The sequence below is a fragment of the Mus caroli genome, chromosome 4 (assembly GCF_900094665.2).
Source record: "Mus caroli chromosome 4, CAROLI_EIJ_v1.1, whole genome shotgun sequence".
Classification (NCBI taxonomy): domain Eukaryota; kingdom Metazoa; phylum Chordata; class Mammalia; order Rodentia; family Muridae; genus Mus; species Mus caroli.
In genome coordinates, this window is record NC_034573.1 from 38,735,312 (window position 1) to 38,757,535 (window position 22,224).

Here is a 22,224-nt window from a genome sequence, read left to right on the forward strand (position 1 = left end):
TTGTGGCTATATACTGAGACCTTGCTTGAGAGGAAAATGACAGTGGGGTGGGGTAAAAGGTCAGGAGATAGAGAAATGCCTCCTCAAGGTTCTGTTAAAGATTCGTAGATTCAGAGGAAAACCTCTCTGCTCTGATATTAGAAAAATAACACTAACCATTTCCTCTGGCCAGGACACATCAAATATTATAGGTAACATCGTTAGTTACCAAGAAAGACATGAAAAGCCCCCTTTGGGCAGGTAAAGAAACCAGGGATGGAGGAAGGCCTTCTGCTGTGAAAACACCCCACAGCCAATGGCTTAAAGACTGGGTAGGTCCCCCATCCATCCATGATGTCACCCATGCAAATGACCAGCCAGAGCTGAGGCTAACTAGGTCAAATGTCCTAGGGAAGTGTGCAGAGCACGCAGTAGCTGGAGAAGTTTCCAGAATGGAGACCTCGAGAGAAACAAGCTGGGACTGTGTCCATGCATGTCCAGCCTCAGGGCGGGACTGAAGTGGCCTTAAAGGCCCATGCCAGACAGAGCTGAGGCTATGTCCTCGGGGACACCCACCCTACACTGGCACTCACTCCTCTACTGTGACGCTGAGAAGCAGACCAGAGTGACATACGTCAGGGTACACTGGAGCCAACTGCCTGGGTGCCAAAGTGGCAGCTGAGCTGTGTGGCCTTGGACAACTTCCTTGAACGCTCTGACTCTCTCTAAAAGCAGAGGGTGGTGGGAGTGCCCGATTGGTAAACTGGCTTATATGAACTGCTTTTAAGTGCATGTCAATCAAAACTTGTCAGTGCTAGTGATCATATGGCTCCTTCCTGCAGTTCTTGGTCAGGGCCTCGATCCATCCACACTAGGGGCACATGCTCAGGCATCAGGCAAGGGGAGACTCTTAGGCACACATATATGTGCACATCTGCCTTAGGACAGAGGAACATACAGACGTGCATCCTGCAGAATGGTCTTCACAGCTCCCTTTTATGGGGCTTGGCAGCCATGCTGGAGGCTTTGGGTTGCAACGGCAGAAGTGAAGAGTCTAACGGGCAAGGCTCTCTGGGTTCCACTCCACAGTCTGCCCTTACTAGTCAGTCAAACCCATGCTTTCTCAGACAAAGGGACATATTTGCTACCACGAACCAGGCCCTGAACTCAACACTAGGGGGAGGTGGTGACTGCTGCCAAAAGGCTTCCTTTTGCCTGCATGGAGCTCACAGTCTTGGGGACTGAGGGGGATGGACAAGTGACAGATGTTTCATTCATATTAACAAAGGTATAGAAGGGACAGATAGGCAGGGGATCCTTCTTTGCAGAAGTGACTGTCAAGCTGGACCCCGAGTTCTTGGGATGTCACTGTGGGGCTATGGTGGGGCAGAGAAGAGACACAGCACCATAATGAAAGGCCTCAGAAGTTCCCTCAGCACCTCACGTGCTTCAGCCCATCCCTGTGGCTCAGCGGCAGGCACGACTGGTACCTTTGTTTCCCTGTGGGGAAACTGAGGCGCTCGCATGGGACTCCCAAAGTCATGGGAGGAGTGATGGGTGGAGTCTTCAGTAGACCTCAGGTCACCCGACTCTGACCCACCTGTGTGATGTCAGCAGATAACGGGCAGGCGGTGCTGAGGAAATGCTGAAGGGACCTCGCTCAGGTTGACAGAACTAGGCAGGAAAAGACAGACAGTGAGGGGACGCAGTCTCGAGAGGCAGCCAGCTTTAAGTCCCAAGGTCGCTGTGTAGATGTGTCATGTTCAAACCCGGCTGTGAGCCATGGATCAGAACAGTGTTGCAGAGGAGACACTGGGCATGCTGTGTGACCCTTTGGAGAAATCAAGAGGCAGAGAACAGAGAGGAGACAGTAGCAGTAGTCCAAAAGGACAGAAGGAAATGTTTGGACCAGGGCAGTAGCCATGGAGATGGAGAGAAAGAAGGAGGTCGAAGAAATATTTAAGACAGAGACATGGTGTCTTAAGGAAGACAAAGACCAAAGCCTTTTTCTGTGTTTACAAGCAGAGCTACAAACCTAAGGAGAGAGGACAGCTAGACGGACGGACGGACCAGACGGATACACACACACACACACACACACACACACACACACACACACACAAAACATTTTCCAATCAGGCATTGTATTTAAAACCAGGAAAATATTTGCTGACGTGTTTCCTGTGAGAAGTGACCTGCCCAAGGTCATATAGCTAACAGAAAGAGGCAGAATGGAACTCCAGCAGCAGTGTCACCTGTAACATACCACCGAAGGTGGGACCCTTAAGATTCAGTTGTTTGTTTTAACATGAGGAAAACAAACCTCAGAAGGCAGTGACTTGCCCAAGGTCACACATCAAGTAAAGGCTCAGGGTAGACCCAAGAATACCTAGAAAGGTTTGTGTCAAGATGTCTGAGCCACAAGGTAAAAAGCAAGGATGGGATTAATCCCAACAATAATTGTCAGTCTTCCCTCTGGCAGAGAAGAGAGACTCAGACAAATGGCCAGTGTGCCCAGGCATGCCACTCCAGCCCAGGAACAAGCATATCAATTCACAAATGCCCAGTACCCACTGCCCTGGCGCCCTAGACAGCAACTAAGCTGTCCTGGGTCAATGGTGCCACCTGGTGGTTGGTGCTGGGAAGTTCTAACCCCTCCTCACTTTTAATCCTTTCCCAAGGGGCCACACCTTCTGTTGGGTCATAGCTCAATTGATCTCACTGTAAGCAATGTCTCTCACACCATCACCTCTTTTATAAGTTCTTTTAATGCATATTCTTTACCTAGAACATCTCAGCTTCTCTCGGGACATGCCTTTTCTCTCCAGCAAATGATATGTCCTCTAGTGAAAGGAAAGACTGGAGTGTCAAAGTGAAATTATACACTCACCCAAGCATGCCTTGTGCACACACATGCGTGTGAGTCACTCTCTTAGAGAGAGCACCAGGGAACCCAGAAGCTTCTATGAAATCAGAACAAAATGCGTTCAGATCTTCCTGTTGCCTAGTATCAGGCGTCAAGATAAATGCTTGAGGCACTTTCTTATTTTCTCATATTTCATTCCCAATCAATATCATGGCGGGATTTTCTTCCACCAAAAATATGCCTAGGGCAGGGCCTGCGAGCAAGTGCAGAACTGAACTGGGTGAGAAGCTGGGTGGGTTCCCTGCCCTGAGGAAGCACTGAAGGAAGCAAGCTGGAGGGAGGTCAGACCTCAAACCCTACAGACAAGCTGCTGGACATATGAAGAACTCAGAGCTCATCCCTCTCTGTGGAAACAAACACCTGCAAGAAGAGCCAGAAACCACACAGCCGCCATGTGAGATGAGAGGATTGCCAAAGCCTGGTGTGTCCAGCCACAACCTCCCAGTTAAAGATGGGAGACATGGGAAAAACTCCTCTTCTAACTCAAACCACACATGTGTTCTACCTGTCTGTGTGAAAGATGAACAGACACAGTCAGCTAGGAGTAATGTGGGCAGAAACCCCCCCAGGTGCAGGCCAGAGAACCAGGGGGTTCCCAAGAACTTCAGGGGATCTGTGAGGTTGGAACTGTTTTCCCATGATGCCACAGGGTCATTTGCCTTCACTCACGGTGAAAGCACATGGTGGCACTTTCCAGAGCCTAGGATATGTATGGTATTGTGACAGTGAGTCCAGAGGCACCTTTTCAACTCTAGCTGTCTTCTGTCAAACCAGACACTAAGGAAGCTTGCTCAGGTGTAAGACAGTGCCTCTCCTGTTACATTTTCAGTTTAGAAAACAGCTCTTATCTCAAAATAATATGTGTTGTTTATTATTATTTTAATAGGTCAATAAATAATTCAATTTTACTCCTTAATTAGTCCTCAATAAATTTTTTAAGTTTAAAGGGGTCCCAAAACCTGAGAGCTGCTTGTCATATCCCTGGGCTTCCCTGAACACAAATGCAGGGCACAGGAGCTAGAGTCTGGGGGAATTGGGAGGCCTGGGCTAAGCAGGCATGTAAACAGAGGGAGGTGGGAGGATCATCGGCTCTGGCTCCCACACAGGCTCTCTCTTTCTCTCTCTCTCTGAATCAAAGTGAAACTTAGGAACCAGAACTGGGAGGAACTGAAACCTGCCCCCCCACACCCATGGGGCAGGCCCCATGTCTGAGGGAAAGGCCCACGAAGCCCCACAAGAGACCACCTGGCCTCTTCAACCAGGATCCCCTTACAGCTAGTTGGCTGCCTGGGGGTCTCAGCTGAATCGATGATGGCTTCAAAAGCTGGATGAGAAAGAAGAGCCAACCAGACTGGGAACTAGACATACAGCCCTTAGCATCTCTGTGGCCCCCAACACGTTCTTCGGTGATGCCAAAGCTTCCTGCCCTGGAGCGTATAACCCTGTGCAGGACTGCCCACACCCCTGACTTCAAGGGTGCACACACACACTTGCACACAAGCATACACACCCCTGGCCCCTGCTGAGACCTGCCACCCATGGTCTTCGGCTCTACAGAACTCCTTTCTCTAGAGTCTGGGCTTAGATTCTAGAAGCATTAGGTTCTTGGAGCTTAGAAACTAGCACAGTTTCAGGTGCTAGAGCAAGCTGAGAGCAGTCACCCAGAAACCCAAAGGGTGGTTACCCCCGGAGTCCCAGATCTGACTTCACCCTCAGATGAAATCATGACCCACAGCCAGCCCTCTGCCACCAAGCTCTGAACGTTGAGGAGCAGCAACTGAAGAAGATCTTGGTCACGGTTCTAGCCCGTACAAGAGAACTCAGGGATGAGACCATCTAGATGACAGTACAGGACATTCCACACAGGGCCAGGAATGTCCCAACAGGGGCCACAAAGAAACGGCAGAAACCACCTGCCTGCCCCCTAAAAGCTACTGTGAGAAGGAGTACCTCCCTACAGGCAAAGTTCCCTGCTTTCCAGGGCTCCATGCTGACCCCGGAAACATCCGTGGGCTTAGCGAGTTGTGAAGGTCAGATAGCCAGCATTGGGCACCTACTCTAAGCCAGCTACGGACAACCCAGACAGGCTGGCTACGCAACTTCTTGGGCAGCCAGTGCCAGAGGGAGGGTTCTGCTGCGTGATGGCAGAGAACACACGGGCCTGGAAGCTCTGAGGAGTGAGAGGAGGGCTAGGGAGAAGCTCAGGTGAAGTGTTCCTGAGAATCAGCGGGGGGGGGGGGAGCCCCTCACACCACAATAGGGTACCTTACCTAATAAGGTCACAATGGCTCTTAACAGTGATGACCACAGAGGACATCAAGGGTTTTCTGAGGATCCAGGTTTTCTAGGGTTTACCATCTGACCTACTTGGACTCCTTCTAGCCCAGCCTGTTTTCTCATCTACATGAGGGGGGGTGGGGTGGGGGGAACGCGCCAGAACCTCCTAGCTGCTCTCCATGACACAAGCCACAGAAGCCCTGAGACAGCCAGCCCTCCAGCCCCAGGCACTCTGATTTTGTCCCCTATCCTGGAGAGCAGCGCCTAGTGTACACCCTGTGCCTGCCTCCATGGGAAACTGAGGCCATGCTCAGCCCTTTTTCCCCTATAAAGGAGAGTGGGAAACTGAAGGGAATGGAAGAGTCCTGAAAGAAAAGAAATGTCATGGGGTGGCCCCTGGTTTTGCAACCAACACCTGGGGGCACTGTTGTTCAGCCTAGATGTCCATGGCCTCCCCAGCTTGCCCTCCTTCTACTCCTTCAGTACCCCCCCAGCCCCACCCCAACCCATGACTGTTATAAACAGGAAATCAGTGGCAGGCAGACCTGTGAGTTTCAGCTTGCACTGTGGCTGGAGCCATCCCACGCCTGAGACCGTGCCCACCATGACCGACCATCCCCACATCCTCAAACCCCCACTGACCATTTATGAAGCCTTTACCCAAACCCCTCAGGGAGCCACTTCCTTTTAACCTCACGGTAATCCGCTAGGCTCTTGCCATCTGTCCTTTCCAAATGACAAAACACAGGTTCAGAGACCAGATTACTCAAGTCCTCATTACAGCAAGCCCCTACAGGAAGTCCTCAGAGCATTCTAGCCCCGTCTTAAGAATGCCCCAGAACCTGTGGAAGCCTCAGCAACCCTGGGTGGCAGGGCTCCCCTGAGATCACAGGCCTGTGAAATCTTGGGGCAAGATCTATAGGCAAAGGCTGCTGCTAACTCCTGACAAAAGGGTCCAGCTTTGTTTATCCCTGTCTCTCCTTAAAAATCTGACAGTTAGCTCCCGACTCTGTCCATCCTCTGTTCAGAGTGCAGGAAATATGTCCAAGGAAAGGCAGAGAGACCAGAGCCTGTGGCTAGGGTGAGTGCTAAGCCTGGTCCTCCCAACCCTTCACACCACAGTCCTCCAGGGGGGTGCTAGGCACAGATGACCTGGGACCTCTGACCAAATGACAGGAGTTGGGGTTGGTAAGAAAGAGAGAGTGAAAAATAAACAGAGAAAAGAAAGTGTGCCGACTAATACAAAATACACAGAACCAAGAAAACCCAACATGAGAGGCACTCCCAAGTAAAAAGCACCACCAGGGATACAAAAACACCCTAGCAACAGGAACAGTCCTGAGAGGAACCCACAGCCAACTGCCCCAACCTCACTATGGGGTCACACTGAACTTGGCATTATTTTAACAGACTGACACCTCAGCGTCCTGGCTTTCATTCTGTGCCCTTCCTAAAAAGGCAGTAGTCTGTTTGCAGCATACCTTAGCTACCTCATCATGAGTCTCTGGCCCAGCATCGACACGGGGCCTGGATCCTTTGGCTTTTCTCAGCTGGTGAAAAGATTCTCACTCCACTGACCTCTTATATTCAAGGCCTTTCAAACTCAGGGGAGGCGGGGAGGGAAGGTCGGGGAGATCTGAATGGGAGCCCTTGAGACCAGCGGAAGAAGGCAGGAGAAGGCCTCGCTGGAGATCAAAGTCCCAGGAAGCAGCAGAGGGGCTGCCCTTTCACCCATGGCTGCTATTCAGGGCCCTGCCTGATCCTCCCAAGTCTGGCCTGCCAGCAGCTCCCTCGGACTTTCCGGAGACAGAGGCCCCGCCTCAGGCACTGAACCTTAGGCCCAGCAGGGTCCCAAGACCACTGCCACAGCTTTCTCCATGGAAGATCACAGGTGAGAACATGGGACCAGGCTAACCCTTCACAAGGTCCAACTCCAATCTGACAGCCCAGGCCTTCCCCCAAGAACTGGGCTTTTACCCAGTTCCATTTCATGAAAGGCAGATTCAGAGCCAGGCTAAGGTAGCAAAAGGGGAAATGAATAGGAAGTCTGCTTCAAACTGTTTGTCACAGAAGCACCAGCTGCCTTAGCTGTCACCGCCTCCAAAAGTTAGAGTGACCTGAAAGATACCTTCTCTGAGTCTTCTGTCCTTTTATCCAGCCCTGCTCATACCTCTGGTGGTGGGAAGCTCACTACATTCCAAGATGTTCATCCTCTCTTTGGTCCAGCTATCATCGGCTCTCTATAGTTCTCTTTAGCTACCCTGCTCTGCCTTCAGAGTCTATGAGGGCCTGATGCTGCCTCAGCCACAGAAGCTCATCTGAGTTTGGGCTAAGTTGTTTGTTCTAAATCTAAGACTCTTTACTCAATCAGGGCTTTCTGTGGAGCCCCAACCTGCTAGGCAGAGGTCCCGTGACTGCAGAGACCAGAGATGCCTTTTGCTCTCCTTGTTAATCAGGAGGTCTCTAAAGGAACACGAGTGACCCATTCTGCCGGGAAGCATTTATTGAGCATCTATTATATGTTTAGTGTTGTTCAATACAGTAGCCCTTAGCCTACTAGGATGAATAAGCACTGAAGATATGGCTAGTACAACTAGAGCTAAAGGTTTTCTTCTTGTTTTGAAACAGTTTTACTGTGTATCTTAGGCTGGCCTTGAACTCCACAGTGCAGGCTGCCCTCAGACTCACAGCAATCCATCCTCCTGCATCCTTCCCCAAAGTGCTGAGATTGTAGGCCTGCTCCGCCAACCACATTTGTCTACATTTTCAGATTTCATTTCAATTCACTTAAAAGTTTTAAAAAAGCGAAACCAGGCTGATAAGGCAACTCAGAGGATGAAAGTGCTTGTGGCCCAAGCTGGATGACGTGAGTTCAACCAAGAACCCACATAAAGGGGGAAGGGTAAGACCACGTTCACCCTTTCAACCCCACGTGTCATCCACGTGCCCTGACACACACAGCACACATAGACAGCGGTAGGAGCAATTAATAAATTTAAAATAAATAGCAAAGAAAGGAAAAAAAACCTATAAAATAACCTTCCCTCTATCCAAACTTCCTTGTTCCAAGAGTCTTGATAACATTCGACTCGAGGATTCAGAGGTTTGGCATCCGAGCTGAGGTGTACTGTGCCATGTGAGATGTACACCACGTTTCAACGACTGGCAGCATGTCCCACCTTAGGACTCCATTAAATGTTGAACTGATAATGTTTAGACTAAGAAAATACGCTGTTAAGATTAATTTCACTTGTTCTGTGTAAGCTTGTGTGTGTGTGTGTGTGTGTGTGTGTGTGTGTGTGTGTGTGTGTCCGAGCTCGTGGATGTGTGCCTATGTACATGCACAAGGGTGGATGCACACACAGCATGTGGAGGCCGGAGACTGGCCTTGGGTACCTTCCTCTGTTGCACTCCACATTTGTGGGGTTTTTTATTATTATTATTTATTTGTTTGCTTTATTTGGTTTGTTTGTTTGGTCTTTTTTTTTTTTGGTTTGGTTGTTTGGGGGTTTTGTCGTTGCTGTTGTTTTGTTTTGGTTTTTTTTTGTTTTTGTTTTTTTTAAGCCAGGGCTTTCACTGAACCTGGATAGTAGCAGTACGGCTAGGCTGGCTAACCAGTGAGAGCCGAAGATCCTCTGTTTCTGTCTCTCCAGAGCAGGACTCTAGGCTCACACTGCGCCTTGCAGCTCTTTAGGGCGCAGGGGATCCACAGCCTGGTTCTCATGTTTATCTGGCGAGTACTTTGCCGCCCCAGCTTTCTCCTTAATCTCTAGCTCTGTTTCTTTCTTCTCCTTTTTACTCAGGATTGATTTGGGAGGAGGTGAATTTTTTTTTTAAGGTTTCTTTTTGTTTATCTTTTGAGACTAGGTTCCCATAGCCCAAGCTGGCCTCAAACTTACCATGTAGTCTGAGGCTGACCTTAAACTCCTGATCTTCAAGTGTGTTACCACCCTCAGCTCCAATTTTAGTTTCTTGAGACAGTCTTGCTGTACAGCCAAGCTGACCTTGAACTCAGCCCCACCATCCAGTGCTAAGAGAGAAGGACACAGACACTTCTGTCCTTCTGGTTACCGTTTGGTCTCCAGAAAGTAGTTAAGCCCACCTGTGGCTTTTGATCAGCTTCTGAGCAGAGCTCGTAGGCTAGTGATTCCCATACCTACATCCACACCCCTAAATATTCAGCACAGTAGTTCTTGACTCTCTAAAGCTATTCTATTTCCGGACTAAAATGACAGGGGCTACAGTCAGTATTGAGCCACCGCCAACATGTTTTCCACCTCTCTCCCTGTCCAAGTCGTGAGGCTGGCCCCTCTCTGCATATGTTCACTAGGTCCCAGACTGGGCACACTCTCTGTTACCTTTGACTGGCGTGTTCTCTCTCCTGAGCCCTCTGATGCACCTCCTGAGAAGAGCCCTCCTAGACACCTTGGATCAAAAGAGACCCCCTTCCTGCTTTGCTCATCCCACCCCTAAAGAAAGTCTCACCTCCCACACACTACCCTTTGAAGGGACTCAGAACTATTTCTCTTGACCCTCTAGCCAGCCCTCCACATGAGGTTGTATGCATGCATGTATCGTTGCTTCCCCAACCCTGAGGTCTGGTCAGGAAATGCCCACAGGGCAAAACCCAACCCCAAGCTGGAAATGACGGTGCACCAGGGAGCTGAATCCCACTGGGAAGCCTCAGTTACCGCCTGAAGATGTGGCACGAGATGCTCGAGCGGTCTTCCTCCTGACCCTTGAACAACACCCTTTTCCTGATGAGACTCTTCCTGCTAACCATCCTAGAGAGCAGCGCCTTTCCATAACCACAGTATGATGTCTAGTCCCAGCTGGTCCCCACCATGCTCAGCCATTCCCTCTGTGTTGCCCTGGTTACTGAGCTCAAATGCCTGACCTCAAGGTCTCACTACACCCTCAACAGCATCCAACCTACTAGCCGTGTTCTGGTGCCTGCCACTCCTTTTCATACCCACCGAGGGCTCTGCCCAGGCGCAGGCTGCTTCATCCCTACTCCTCCTCTCTGGAGGATCAGGCAGGTGACAAGCATTCAGATGATGCCAGGGGATGAGGTCATGGAGTTCTTTAGTTCCTTTCCTTCCCCGTCTTCGCAAGCTATGTGTCTGTCAATGTCACAGAGCACCCTGGAACCTTGATTACCTTCCCTGATAAAGTGAGGGTGCTGACTCTGCCCCATTTATTTCTCCCCAATGTAGGGGATCATGTGAATACAGGAGAGTGAGAAAGGATGAGGTGCCCTGTGCAATGTCCCACTCCACCCCCCATCCTGACAGCTCCCTGACAGGAGCTGCTTCTCTGATAGACCTGCTCTGTTCTTGTTGAAGCAGGACAGCTTTGAGGGGCCTCAGACAGCTGCACAGATGCCCCCAATCTCCCCAACCCTGTAAAGTTTCCAGCACTATCAACTCCTTCCATACCACAGACTGAAACTTCACCCCAAATCTTCCTGGGGTTCAAGGCTCTACCAAGAGATTCAGTACTAGGACTGTGAGCATCCAGTCCTATGTCTCATCCTGAATGTTCTTCTTTCGTTTTTGAGACAGGCAAACTGTCTCAAATCAGTATAACTCTCTAGCACCAGGCCCTCCCTGCTCAGAATCTGTCTGTTAATACACATTAAACTAGTTTTTTTTTTCCTTTCTCTAAAAAGAAAATCTCTGCCTGAGTTTTTCAATTGCAAGGGGGCATCTTCTAAGCCAGCTTTTTCACTGTGATCAAACACAGCCAGACACCAGCTTGGCACAACTGCTTATCGTCCAGGTGACATGGAGAGAAAAGATGACACCATCAACTCCATAAACCAACAGAGATGGCAGGACAACTGCCTCCCGCAGCAAGCCGGCACAGCAACCCACTGAGCTAAAGACTTCTGACATCTGTTCCAAGGCATGGGAGCCAGGGAAGGAGGCAAGACGCACTCTTCAGAGCCATGAATCATGCCAGCTTGGCCTACCACTGCACACTGAAGCCACAGGCCCATCTCCAACGCCCGGCACACACAGACCCCAGGCCAATCCACCACTGAGCTGACTAAATTTTCTAGTTACAGATCTTAAACAGTGAGGCATGTATTCATGAGGACATACATCCCTTGCATGATGGTAAGGAAGAGTTGTGCCAGCAAATAGAAAATGGAATCCAAATTCTGTAACTCTACTCTCCAGTCCTAGACCATAGCTCACATACAGACACACAGACACACACACACACCCTCACAGACACAAAGACACTCTTACATACACACACACACACACACACACACACACACACACATTTTCAGACTGAGAGTTCCAGGCAGTCATTTCTCCTCTCAAACTAGCTAATGTCAGCCAGTGCCAGTGGCCCATGCAACGGAAGGAGACCAGGTTACTGTAGCATGTGTCCTACACAGAAGTGGCTAGATTCAATTGCACAGGCAGCACAGGGAAAAGTTGTCTCTTTGTAATCCCCAGGAGGCCCCAGGGCTCCTTCCTCTCAAGTCCAAGGGCAAAAATGAGACGGTTATTTATTTCCCTCCATCCTCCAACGTCATTGCTCCACTTTCTCCAAAGGAGTATTTCCAGTCCCTGCCCTTTCTTCTCAACATGTGTCCCTTACTGCAGGACAAAGCAACAGCTGCCCCACCCAACCCCTCTCTTGCCTTCAAAACCCACAAAGGAGATGCTGGTGCTAAGCTCAGACCTTCTACACACTGCAGCTCTGGGGCACCATGTCTGTCCTCAGGATCCTCTTAAAGTGGCTGCAAAGCACGGGCAGCAATGGCTTTTCTCACCCAAGGAGTAAAGATGGGAGGAGACCAGCCAGGAAGGAGTCCCATACAGGCCCCTGTCCATCTTCCTTGTCTCAGGAAAGGCTAGGACCCTGGGAACCCCGGTCCTCTGCAGCTAAGCATGTCTTACTGCACTTTTGTTTCCCCCTTCTACGAGGGTTCCACACAGACCCTGCTCGGTCCATTCCGGGCGGGGATGCGCAGCCATCTCTTACCTTCATCCCTCTTGCGTTTGTTGGTGTCGGCACTGGGGGACGTGATGCCCAGGATGCCACTGATGGAGTATGAGGAGCCCGCGGAGTCGGTGCTCACCGATGACACCTGCGTCACGGAGCCTGTAGACACTGTAGAAGGAGAGGGGTGCCGGCCTGTCATAGAGGTGCTCACTAGATATACTGGGCTGTGTACAACTGCTGCAGAAGGGAAAGTGCCAGCTCAAGGATACCCACCCCGACCCAGCAGAAAGGGAATACAAGCACAGAATAAAAAGGGAATTTACTAAAACCCCAGCCAGTCCAAGAGTGCTGGAGACAAGAGGGCAGGGGTGGGATGGGTGGTGCCACCTCCAGTGCTAGAAAGACACCTAGATGCATTCTGGAGTCATGTTCATCTCTGCTGACATTCCATCCATGCAGGTATTCACACACACACACACACAGACAGACACACAGACACACACAGACAGACAGACAGACAGACAGACACACACACACACACACACACACACGCTAAGTAAAGTGCAATAAGAAGTATACTCTTCACTGGTGAATACTGGAGAGCAATAATGTGTCTCCACTGGTACCATGCTTTCTACTTGATCCCTGGAGCAGCCCAGGCTCTACTGGTTATTTCTATTTGCCAAATGAGAAGAGTTAGTTTCACAGGGTGAATTGGTTCCAGGTGACCTAGCTAAGCAGCACCAAGCTTAGCCTCAATTCTAATGTTTCCCTTCCAAAAAGTGGAAACAGAGGTGGTAACTTATTGTGGCCAGGGCCAGGTCTCTAAGTCCCTCGGGGTCAGGAGGAGAGGGGACTTCAGTAAGTTTCCCAATGACTCCTAGTCTAGAGTCCAGGAGACCCATAAGGGTCCTCTCTAACTACGGGGCTGGATTTCCACTGGTGAGATGTAGGGGTTCTTCCTCCATTGGTGAAGACCAGCAGACCATTCTCACACCTCTCCATGAGTAACCAGCTGGAGGCAGGTGGAGTCTTTACTTTGCAAAGCAGGATGTGGCTGGGGGTGATAAGTCACGTTTCTTGGAACAGAGGTAGCACCTGCCTCTGAAGATCTAGAGGACACAGTGCCTTTCTGCTCACATTTGAGCTTGGTTTTAGAGCCTTTTAAAGAGACACCAAAGCAGAGATTGCTAACTTCTCTTTCTCTTCACCAGAAAAAGCTCCTCAAAATAGATTTATGCAAATCCCACAACCTCTTCTGTACCGAGGTGCAAAGAACAAAAAATAAAAAAATAAAATTAAAAAGATCATTTGGCACTTCAAACAACAGGGCACAGAGGACCCAGGTTCCAGTTCTGGCTTCACCTACGACTTTAAACTAGTCACTGAACCTCTGCGGTCTGGAGCCCTCAGTGCTCAATAAATCCAGACATTGTGTGAGGCTATATACATGTGAGATTAGGTTTTAATAGATATTTCTGGGGCAAAACCTACCACTCTGCTGAGTCGCTGTAGAATTATTCCTGATACTACTGAAAGACAGTTTGTTTGTTTGATTGTTTGTTTGTTTGTTTGTTTGTTTGTTTTTAGGCTACTCACCCTGGAACAGTTAAAGCCAAATGAAATGTCAGGTACAAACACCCCTCACCCCACCCAGGAAACCCTCTTCAGTCAGTCCTTCCACCCCGAGAAGAGGGTGCTCCCCTTCTGCTATGCAAGCAGACCTGTTTGGGGGGCTTTGGTTGGGGTTTTTTGTTTGTATTTGTTTTGGTTTTGGTTTTTCTTTGTTTTGCTTTGTTGGTGGTGGTAGTAGTGTTCTGTTTCGTGGTTTTGCTTTTTTGTTTTTTGTTTTGTTTTGTTTTGTTTTGTTTTGTTTTGTTTTCCCAAATTCCCTTCCCACACTTCCTCATGGGACTGGAAGCCCTTGAGAACAGGAATTTCTGTCTGGCGTTGATCTTACACCAGGCTCCACATCACGGGTGCATAGTGAAGTCTTTCAAACAGCAGTGCTGAATGAGAATGGTTTCGGGGCAGGGAGGACTTCTGTCTTACCTTCAATCAAAGAGCCATCCTTAGAGGACCAGAAACCCCAGAGAACACCTTTGTGACCCTTCATACAACAACAAGGAAACTGGTGCTCAAAGCTGAGAGGTTCATTGACTGGGTGAGTTGATGGCAGGAGTGGAACTAGAAGCCAGACCTCTGACAGTTTTCTCATCGCCAGGTTTTTATTGAAAGAAAGAATGGCAGTGGTGGCCAGAGAGCAGCCTCATTGGTTAGTTGCTGTTCTTTCAGAGGACGTGAGTTCAGTTCCCAGCATCCATATCAGATTGCTCATAATTGCCTGTAACTCCTGCTCCAAAGGATCCAGTGCCCTCTTCTGGCTTCCTCAAGTAAGCACACACACATTGTACACACACACACACACACACACACACACACACACACACACACACACACTGCACATACACAGAGATTTAACTGGCAGTGATAAATGTACAGGGATACTCCACAACCTGGGGTGCAGTTCTGCAGAATTCTCGGGGTGTGAAACTTGCAGAAGCTTACTCAACAGTCACCGACTTTCTTACAATAGAGTAACTACTCCCCCTCCGCCCCCAGGAACCCACAAGCATTCCCTCGTCCCAAGTGGAGAAATGACATCAAGAACGTGCCCTGACTATAAATGTCATTTTCAACTCCTCCTTGAAGAGGAACCAGGAGGAAAGTTTAGACTTTTGAGTGTGGTGAATTACGACTCTACCCTAGTGAGTCATGGCCACTCAGACTTCCCTTGTGGACCTCGGAAACCCCTCAGGCAGCCCTCAACAGTTGGCAGAGTACGAGAGAGCGAAGTGAGAGCAAGGGAGAGAAAAAAAGTTTGAGAAGTTTTGCTACATCTTCACTCAAGACTGCAAGCACACAAAGCATCGCAGAAGGCTGGTTATAGAAGAAGAAAAAAAAACACATTCAAAACTACTTACTGACTAATGGTGCAGAAAATGTTATGAATAAGTATCCCTTTCTTGATTTATTACTTTAATTATCTGACATTCTATAGACCCCCATTAGTGGATTTTTTTTGGCTTAGATTTCAATTTTCTGTCTCATGGTGAAAGCTATTTATCATAATAATCAGTAAAATTCAAAACCTTTTAGCAGTATTTATAAAATTCATTTGCCAGGTTCAGCCCTTGGAGAATGACAAAGAAGGAGTATTAGGACGCGTGTGAAGTGTTTTATGCAGAATTATCTGTCCATAAGAATGATTAAAAGTTCTTTAGAATATTTGGAGCCCATTAGATTTTCAAATTTTTTTTTTAAAGTTCTTACCTATGCTGTGACTGGAAGCTGGGACCGGCTGATTGGGGGGCTGCTGTACTTTTGTCCGAATGATCCTGTAGGCAGTTGGGGGGGAAAAAAACAAATGACTATTTACCATTGAGAAGGAAAAGAGACCCTGAGGCTGGTGTGTCGTTCCCTTGAGAGAGGGCTTGCCTGGCATGAGGGAAGCCCTGGGTCCCATCCCCAGCAAGGAATAACCTGAATGTGGTGCTGCGCACCCATAGTCCCAGCACATGGGAGAAGGAGGTAAGAAAATCAGAAGTTCAGAGTTATCCCCAGCTGCATAACAAGTGCTAGCCTAGTATAGCATGGTCCCTACCGAGAGAGAGAGAGACAGAGAGAGACAGACAGACAGACAGACAGACAGACAGACAGAGACAGAGACAGAGACAGAGACAGAGACAGAGAAACAGAGACAGAGACAGACAGAGAGACAGACAGAGACAGAGACAGACAGAAGAAAGAGACCTTGGCTAGGCAAGCAGAGACACAGGAGAAGAGCAGAATTGGGAGATTATGAGCCCAGGCTGGGAATTAGGGGTTCTGAAGGGATTTTTCCCATGGCTGTCTTTGGGTGGCTTGCACCCACCATTCCTGGACCCTCAGAACCTCTCTGATCATTGTGTGCGTGTGCATGAGCATGTGTGTGTGCGCGTGCGTGCACACTTTGGTTTAGTTTTCTGAGATAGAATCTCTTCTAGCTCACCTAGCCTCAAGCTCCCTATGTGCCAAAGGCTGTCCTTGAACTCCTTCCTGATTCTCCTACCTCTCCTCCTAGGTGCTGGGATTTCAGGTGTGCACCACCACACCTGGCTGAGCGCTTCCTTTTCTGAAGAAAGAAGATGATGGGATACTGGTCCGGGTTGGGCCAGCAGGTGTATCTGCAGCCCTGTCGGAGATCCTTCCCCTCTCCAGAGCTCGACCTCCACCCGTGGGACAGAAGAAGTGAACCAGGCAACCTGTCCTGTCCTCTGGCAGTGCTCCTGTATTGGTTTCTTGGCCCTAAGGACTCCACAAATAAGATGAATGCACCCACCAGGGGAATCAGCAAGGGAGAGCATGCGTGCCACGGAAGGGTTGAATGAAGTGCTGCCCAGAGAAAAGCACTTGGTTTGGCTTCACCAAGAAGCCAGCTCAGATCCATCCCATGGGGAGGAGCTTAGCTGCAGTGCTTGCTGCTATTTCCAGAGCTTCACCATGTTGTCCAACAATGACTACACGAAGAAAAAAACACCAAAAAGTTTTCCAAAGACAAAGAAGCCAGTAAAGAAATGTGAGGCAAAGTCACAATAGGACACAAAGGCAAAGTCACAATAGGTGATCCAAAGGCAAAGTTCAGGACCAGCTCATCCACCTGGTCCTATATGACAGACTCTGTAGACAGTGCCCAACTATAAACCACTCCAGCTGTGCTCTCTGAAAGACTGAAGATTCCAGGTGCCCTGGCTAGAGCAGCCTTCAGGAGTGTCTTAGCCGAAGATGCATCAGCCTGACTTCAAAGCACGGAGCCCATGTCATTTACACCAGAAACACAAAGAATAGAGATGTCCTAGCTACTGCCAAAGATGCCAGAGAACGTTCAACAGACAGGATATTTGAAAAAGTAAAACTTTATTAAACAAAAACCAACAAACTTTATCATAGAAAGGACCCACGTAGCTGGGAGCCGGAAGGGTCCCCAGTTTGCCTTTCTAGAGTCTTTGTTGCAGTTCTAGCATGAACCTCACTATGACCTTGAGCAGACTGCTCCACTGTGGCCTCAGCTCAGACACGGAGTTACCATAAATTGTTCTTTGATTATTTTAAGGAAGCAAATACTTTTCATGAAAAAATTAAAGCTTTGCAGGAAGGCTCTCTGTATTTAGAGATCAAGGCTGTATTGACTTCTCTTTCCCCGAAGCCTGGCAGCTCTGACACTCTCCAGGAGCATGGTGGGGGGGAGCCCTGATGGGGAACTTCCAGCAGGATCAGTGGGGGCCTCCAGACACCACTAGCATGGCACACCTTTGAACACAGAACAAAGACAACCAAAAGTCCCTGGAAATGGGTGAGGCGTGATATAATAAAATATTGACTTTCTCTAGGAAAGTTCTGTTCCTGGCTCAAACTGTTCCTGTTTAACAGGACACTTGGTAGAGTTCTACTTCATTATTAAAGTACTCTGTGTTCATTATAGGCTACTTTTCACTTTTCTGTGTATGAGCATGTGTCTGTATACTCCAGCGCACATCGTGTGAGTACATGTAGAAGCCAAGAGACAACCTCGGATGTTGTTACTTGCGGTAGGCTGGTTGCCAGTGACCTGGAGTCTGTCTTCCCCCCTCCTTCACCATATGGGCACCAAAGATCAAGCAAACACTCAGGTTGGTGGTGAGCATCATCACTCGGCTGAGCCATCTCCCAGAACTTTACCCAGCTTTTATAAATGTAGATTCTAAAGGACTCAAAATCAGGTGCCTGTTCTCACAAGGAAAGCCCTTTGCCCCCTGAGCCATTTCCCCAGATCTACTTACTATAGACTGTGTGGATAACACATAAGTATAAAGAAGATATCTATGAGGTGTGGTGCTGCATGTCTGTAATCCCAGCACTTGGGAAGCTGAGACACAAAAGACTAAAAGTTTGAGGCCAGCCTGAACTATCAAGACCCCATCTCAGAAAAAGAAGAAAAAGGAGAAAAGGAAAAAAAAAACCCACTACATTCACATTGGATACATAGTTATACTCACATCCCTGCTGCTGTTTCAAAACACCATTTTCCACCAACAAGCAAGGATTAAGCTGTGCACTCTGTTTTCATCTCCTGCACTTTACACAGGACAAACCGTTCGTTGTATCTGAATGACTGTTTCAAGGCTGCCCTGGGTTCCCAGCTTCTGCACAGGAAGGACAGAAGTAGCAGATGCCTCCTGTTGACCTCACTGGAAGTCGGCTCTGCCTCTACCTGACCTTACGTGCAGCTTGGTGCTCGGCACCCAGGGCACTTGACATCGGTAGCTGGTCTCTGGAATGGACTTGTTCATGGATGCTACAAGCCTAACCACAGAGTGTCAGAGCCCTGACCACCTGAGTGAAGTCTTTGGCCCTTTTCTGATGACTCAGCTTAAACATTTCTTCAAATGTATTGAGCATATGTATACATTTGTTTCTTTGTTACAATTCTCAAAGTAGTTGTTTCCATTAAGCAAACAGTATATCGAATAAAGACAAGACCTGGGAGTAAGATTCTTTTTCTTGACCTCTTGAATTATGTTGCTCCCCAACCTGGTTTTTAAAAAGTTTTTCAAGATTAAATTGTGTGTGTGTGTGTGTGTGTGTGTGTGTGTGTACAATGATGTAGCAGATACGTAAGTATATAGATGTTACATATACATCTTATTCCCTACTGAAGTCCAGCTTAAAACCCTCACTTTTTATTGTATTTGTCTAAAGACAAAACAAAGTGTATTTTTCACATGTCTTTTCAAATACCTGTAAATCACTGGCTAAGTGTTATGAGAGGTCAAGATCCATTAGCAGGCCACGGCAGCACAGGAGTAAGTGGACAGACCCCAGAACCAAAGCTCTGGAGTTCAAATCCAGTCTTCAGTTTCCCTACCTCAGTTCCCTCATCTTGAAAATGAGAGTAAGAATCAATCGTACCCCCATGGAATTATTATTATTATTATTATTAGGGTTGAATTAATAAACTAGCCATATGTGGCTAGTAATGATGGTCAGATAAGCTGATCCTCATTGCTGTCCTCATAAAGATGAAGGAGAAGCTTCAACTTTAAAACATTTAGACACTTAAGGCATATGGAACAACTGTGATCCCAGCACTCAGGAAGCTGAGGCAGAAGGATCCCGAGTTCAAGGCCAGCCTGGGGTTCATAGTGAGACCATATCTAAAGTAAATATATAAGGCCCGTTCTATATTGCTGAGAATAAGCATGCTGAACGAGGCCCAGGGTAACATATTAGCATGCTCTGGTTTAATACTGATGAAGAGACGGAAGCTCAGCATCCTCCAATGATTTAGCCAGGGGCACACAGCACAGGGTTAGTCCAGACCCCTAGCTCCCAGGCCTGAGATGTATCTGACGGAAGTGGTCCCCTCAGCTAATCAGGGCCTTAAGCACAGAAGCTATTTAGACTCAAAATCCATTTTTCAGAATCTAAAGAATCTTTCATCGCAAGCATTTAAGGGTCCCATTCCGACATCATCTCCCTCCTTTGAAAAACTAGGTCCTCTTATGACCACATCCCACCACCTCTCACAACTACACTGTAAACAAAAAAGTAAAAATTAAATATATACAAAAATATACATTGTGGTGCCTTGGAAAAGGTACGATGGGGTCTGAGAATGTAGCTGGCTGGTACGGTGCCTGCCCAGCGCATGCATACACAAGGCTTTACTGTCAGGCTCTGGCATCACCCAGGCTCGCTGTGATCCCAGAACCCCAAGGTAGGAGGGTCAGAAGCTCACAGTCATCTTTGACTGTATAGCAAGTTCAAGGCCAGCCTGGGCTACATGAAACTGTCTCAAAAAGGGGATAAGGACCGAGGAGAGAGCTCAGCAACTGAATCGTTTGGCAGGCAAGCATGAGAACCAGAGTTCAGATCTGAGAAACTCATGTAGATGCTGGGCAGCCTGTCTGTAATGCCAGCCTCAGAAGGCACAGACCGAGGATGCCCATTGCAAGGTGGCTAGCTAGAGCAACCATCGGCAAGCACTGGGTCTCCCTGAGAGGTCCTGCCTCAACAGTGAGGTAGGATACTGATTGAGGATGAGTCTTGACATGAAGCTCCAGCTTAGACATACACACATGTAACAACAACAAGAAACACACACACACACATACACAAAGCAAAAGTAAGGCTGGCATGCTGGCATATGCCTGCAAACCCCAGCACTCAGGAGGCTGAGGCAGGTATATAGGCAGTTAGAGAGCTATCTGGACCACAGGGCAAGCCCAACTCCAACAAAACAAAACAAAAATAGCTAAATAAAGTAGTTAATGATCCATTCTTCACCAGTCTACCTCCGTCCCCTGCAAAGTTGTTGGTTATAGAGTAAAATAGCAAGTATGTATAAGCTTTGAGGTTTTCCATAAAAGTCTGACCTGAGCCAGTAAGGCTGGACCCTCATACTCAAACACACACACACCCCAACCAGTTGGTGCTAAACAGAGCTTACACACACACACACACACACACACACACACACACACACACACACACACACACACACACACACACACACACACACACACACACACACACACACACACACACACACACACACACACACACACACACACACACTGGGAATGCCACTTGTCCCAGCAGTAAACCACTAATTTAGAGCCACAGAACTGGAAGAGAAGAAGAAAGACCCCGCTCTACCCACCATCTCTGTCTGCCCTGACACCCCACCTGGCCTCAAGACTCCCAAATGCAGCATCCCAAATGAGCTTAAGTCCCAGGAAGTCTCCCACCAGCCTGATAGAACTGCTTCAGTGATATTTAGCCCCACATCAGCATTCTTTCCAGACTTGGTTCCTGAAGACAGCAGTATGGTGCCTCAAGAGTGGGTGGTAGAGAGGACCCCGTGGCTACTAGAACAAATGCAAATGCAGATATCACCTTCTATCTAGCTGTTTGAAATAGAGAGACAGTGAGACTTGCCTTGGTGGACACATGCTAGGAGAGAGCTAGGAACCCTCTTTCTCTTGACACTTGCAACAGACTCTGCCTTCTTATAAAAACGCAGTTCTGTGGTGGACAGCACAGGCTGCCCAATGAGTTTGGAGTGGGGGTGCATTAGCAAGAGAATCCTTCACGTTTGAGGTACTCTCACTGAACGTGCAATGAGGAGTCCCCAGCAGGAGCCCCAGAAAGAAGTGCTGGGAAGATCTGAGGATGCCTGGTATCATAGACAGAAAAGCACATCAACCATGATGCTCTGAAATAGGGAAGGAAGGGTGATGTCTCTCCTTCTGGCCTCCTTCTCATAGGAGGTGGCTTGCAGAGACCTTTAAGACATGGACACCAGGTGTCATTTTGCTATTGACTCTATGTTCATCTCCATCTGCAGCACCTTTCCCCTGGCCTTCCCATCTGGGCCTTAGCTTCTACACTTGCCACAGGACAGCATCAGGCCCGAGGGATGTGACAGGCCACAGATGGAAAGGCCACGTGGAGATACACTCAGTCAGCTACATCTATGGACTAAGATACCCTAGGGGCCCCAGAGTCTAGCTATGGCTGCAGTCACCAGCACCAGAGCCTCCAGTAGCACAGCCCTAGACTCAGAATCAGCCATGCCTGATGTCCCTGGACCATTCACTCAAGTCCACCGTCCACAGCTCCCCAACCACTTCTACCCTTGCAAGGATGAGACTTGATGAGTAAATAAACAAATGCAATGTAAAACTACATTTAAACCCAACGTTATCTCAAAGAAACACGTAGAGCAATGATAGGAATGGTACACTTGAAACAAATTGCCACCATTTAAAAGTCTAGATGGTTTTCATGTACATGCATCCACCTCCACACAGAGATCCTGGGGTCTAGATTCCCTAGAGGAGTGGGAAGGCTCAGGAGCACTCTCCCGGCAGCACTCAGCTGAGACTTGGTAACAGCTGCCTGCCCACAGGGCTGTGTTATCTCCCTTGCCTTGGCCACTGCAGTCTCTGCTCTCATGCCTGGCCTGTTTCTCTCATTAGCAGTCATCTGCCTGG

General features: G+C 48.5%; 1 protein-coding gene across 1 annotated transcript in view; it reads right to left on the reverse strand.

Moving 5' to 3' along the window:
* Pax5 (paired box 5) overlaps positions 1 to 22,224 on the reverse strand; it is a 167,729-nt gene that overhangs the window by 137,169 nt on the left and 8,336 nt on the right. Inside the window, exon 3 of the mRNA XM_021160362.1 lies at positions 15,482 to 15,546. Within this exon, the coding sequence (XP_021016021.1) occupies positions 15,482 to 15,546 (65 nt within the window). The remainder of the gene's footprint in view (positions 1 to 15,481; positions 15,547 to 22,224) is intronic.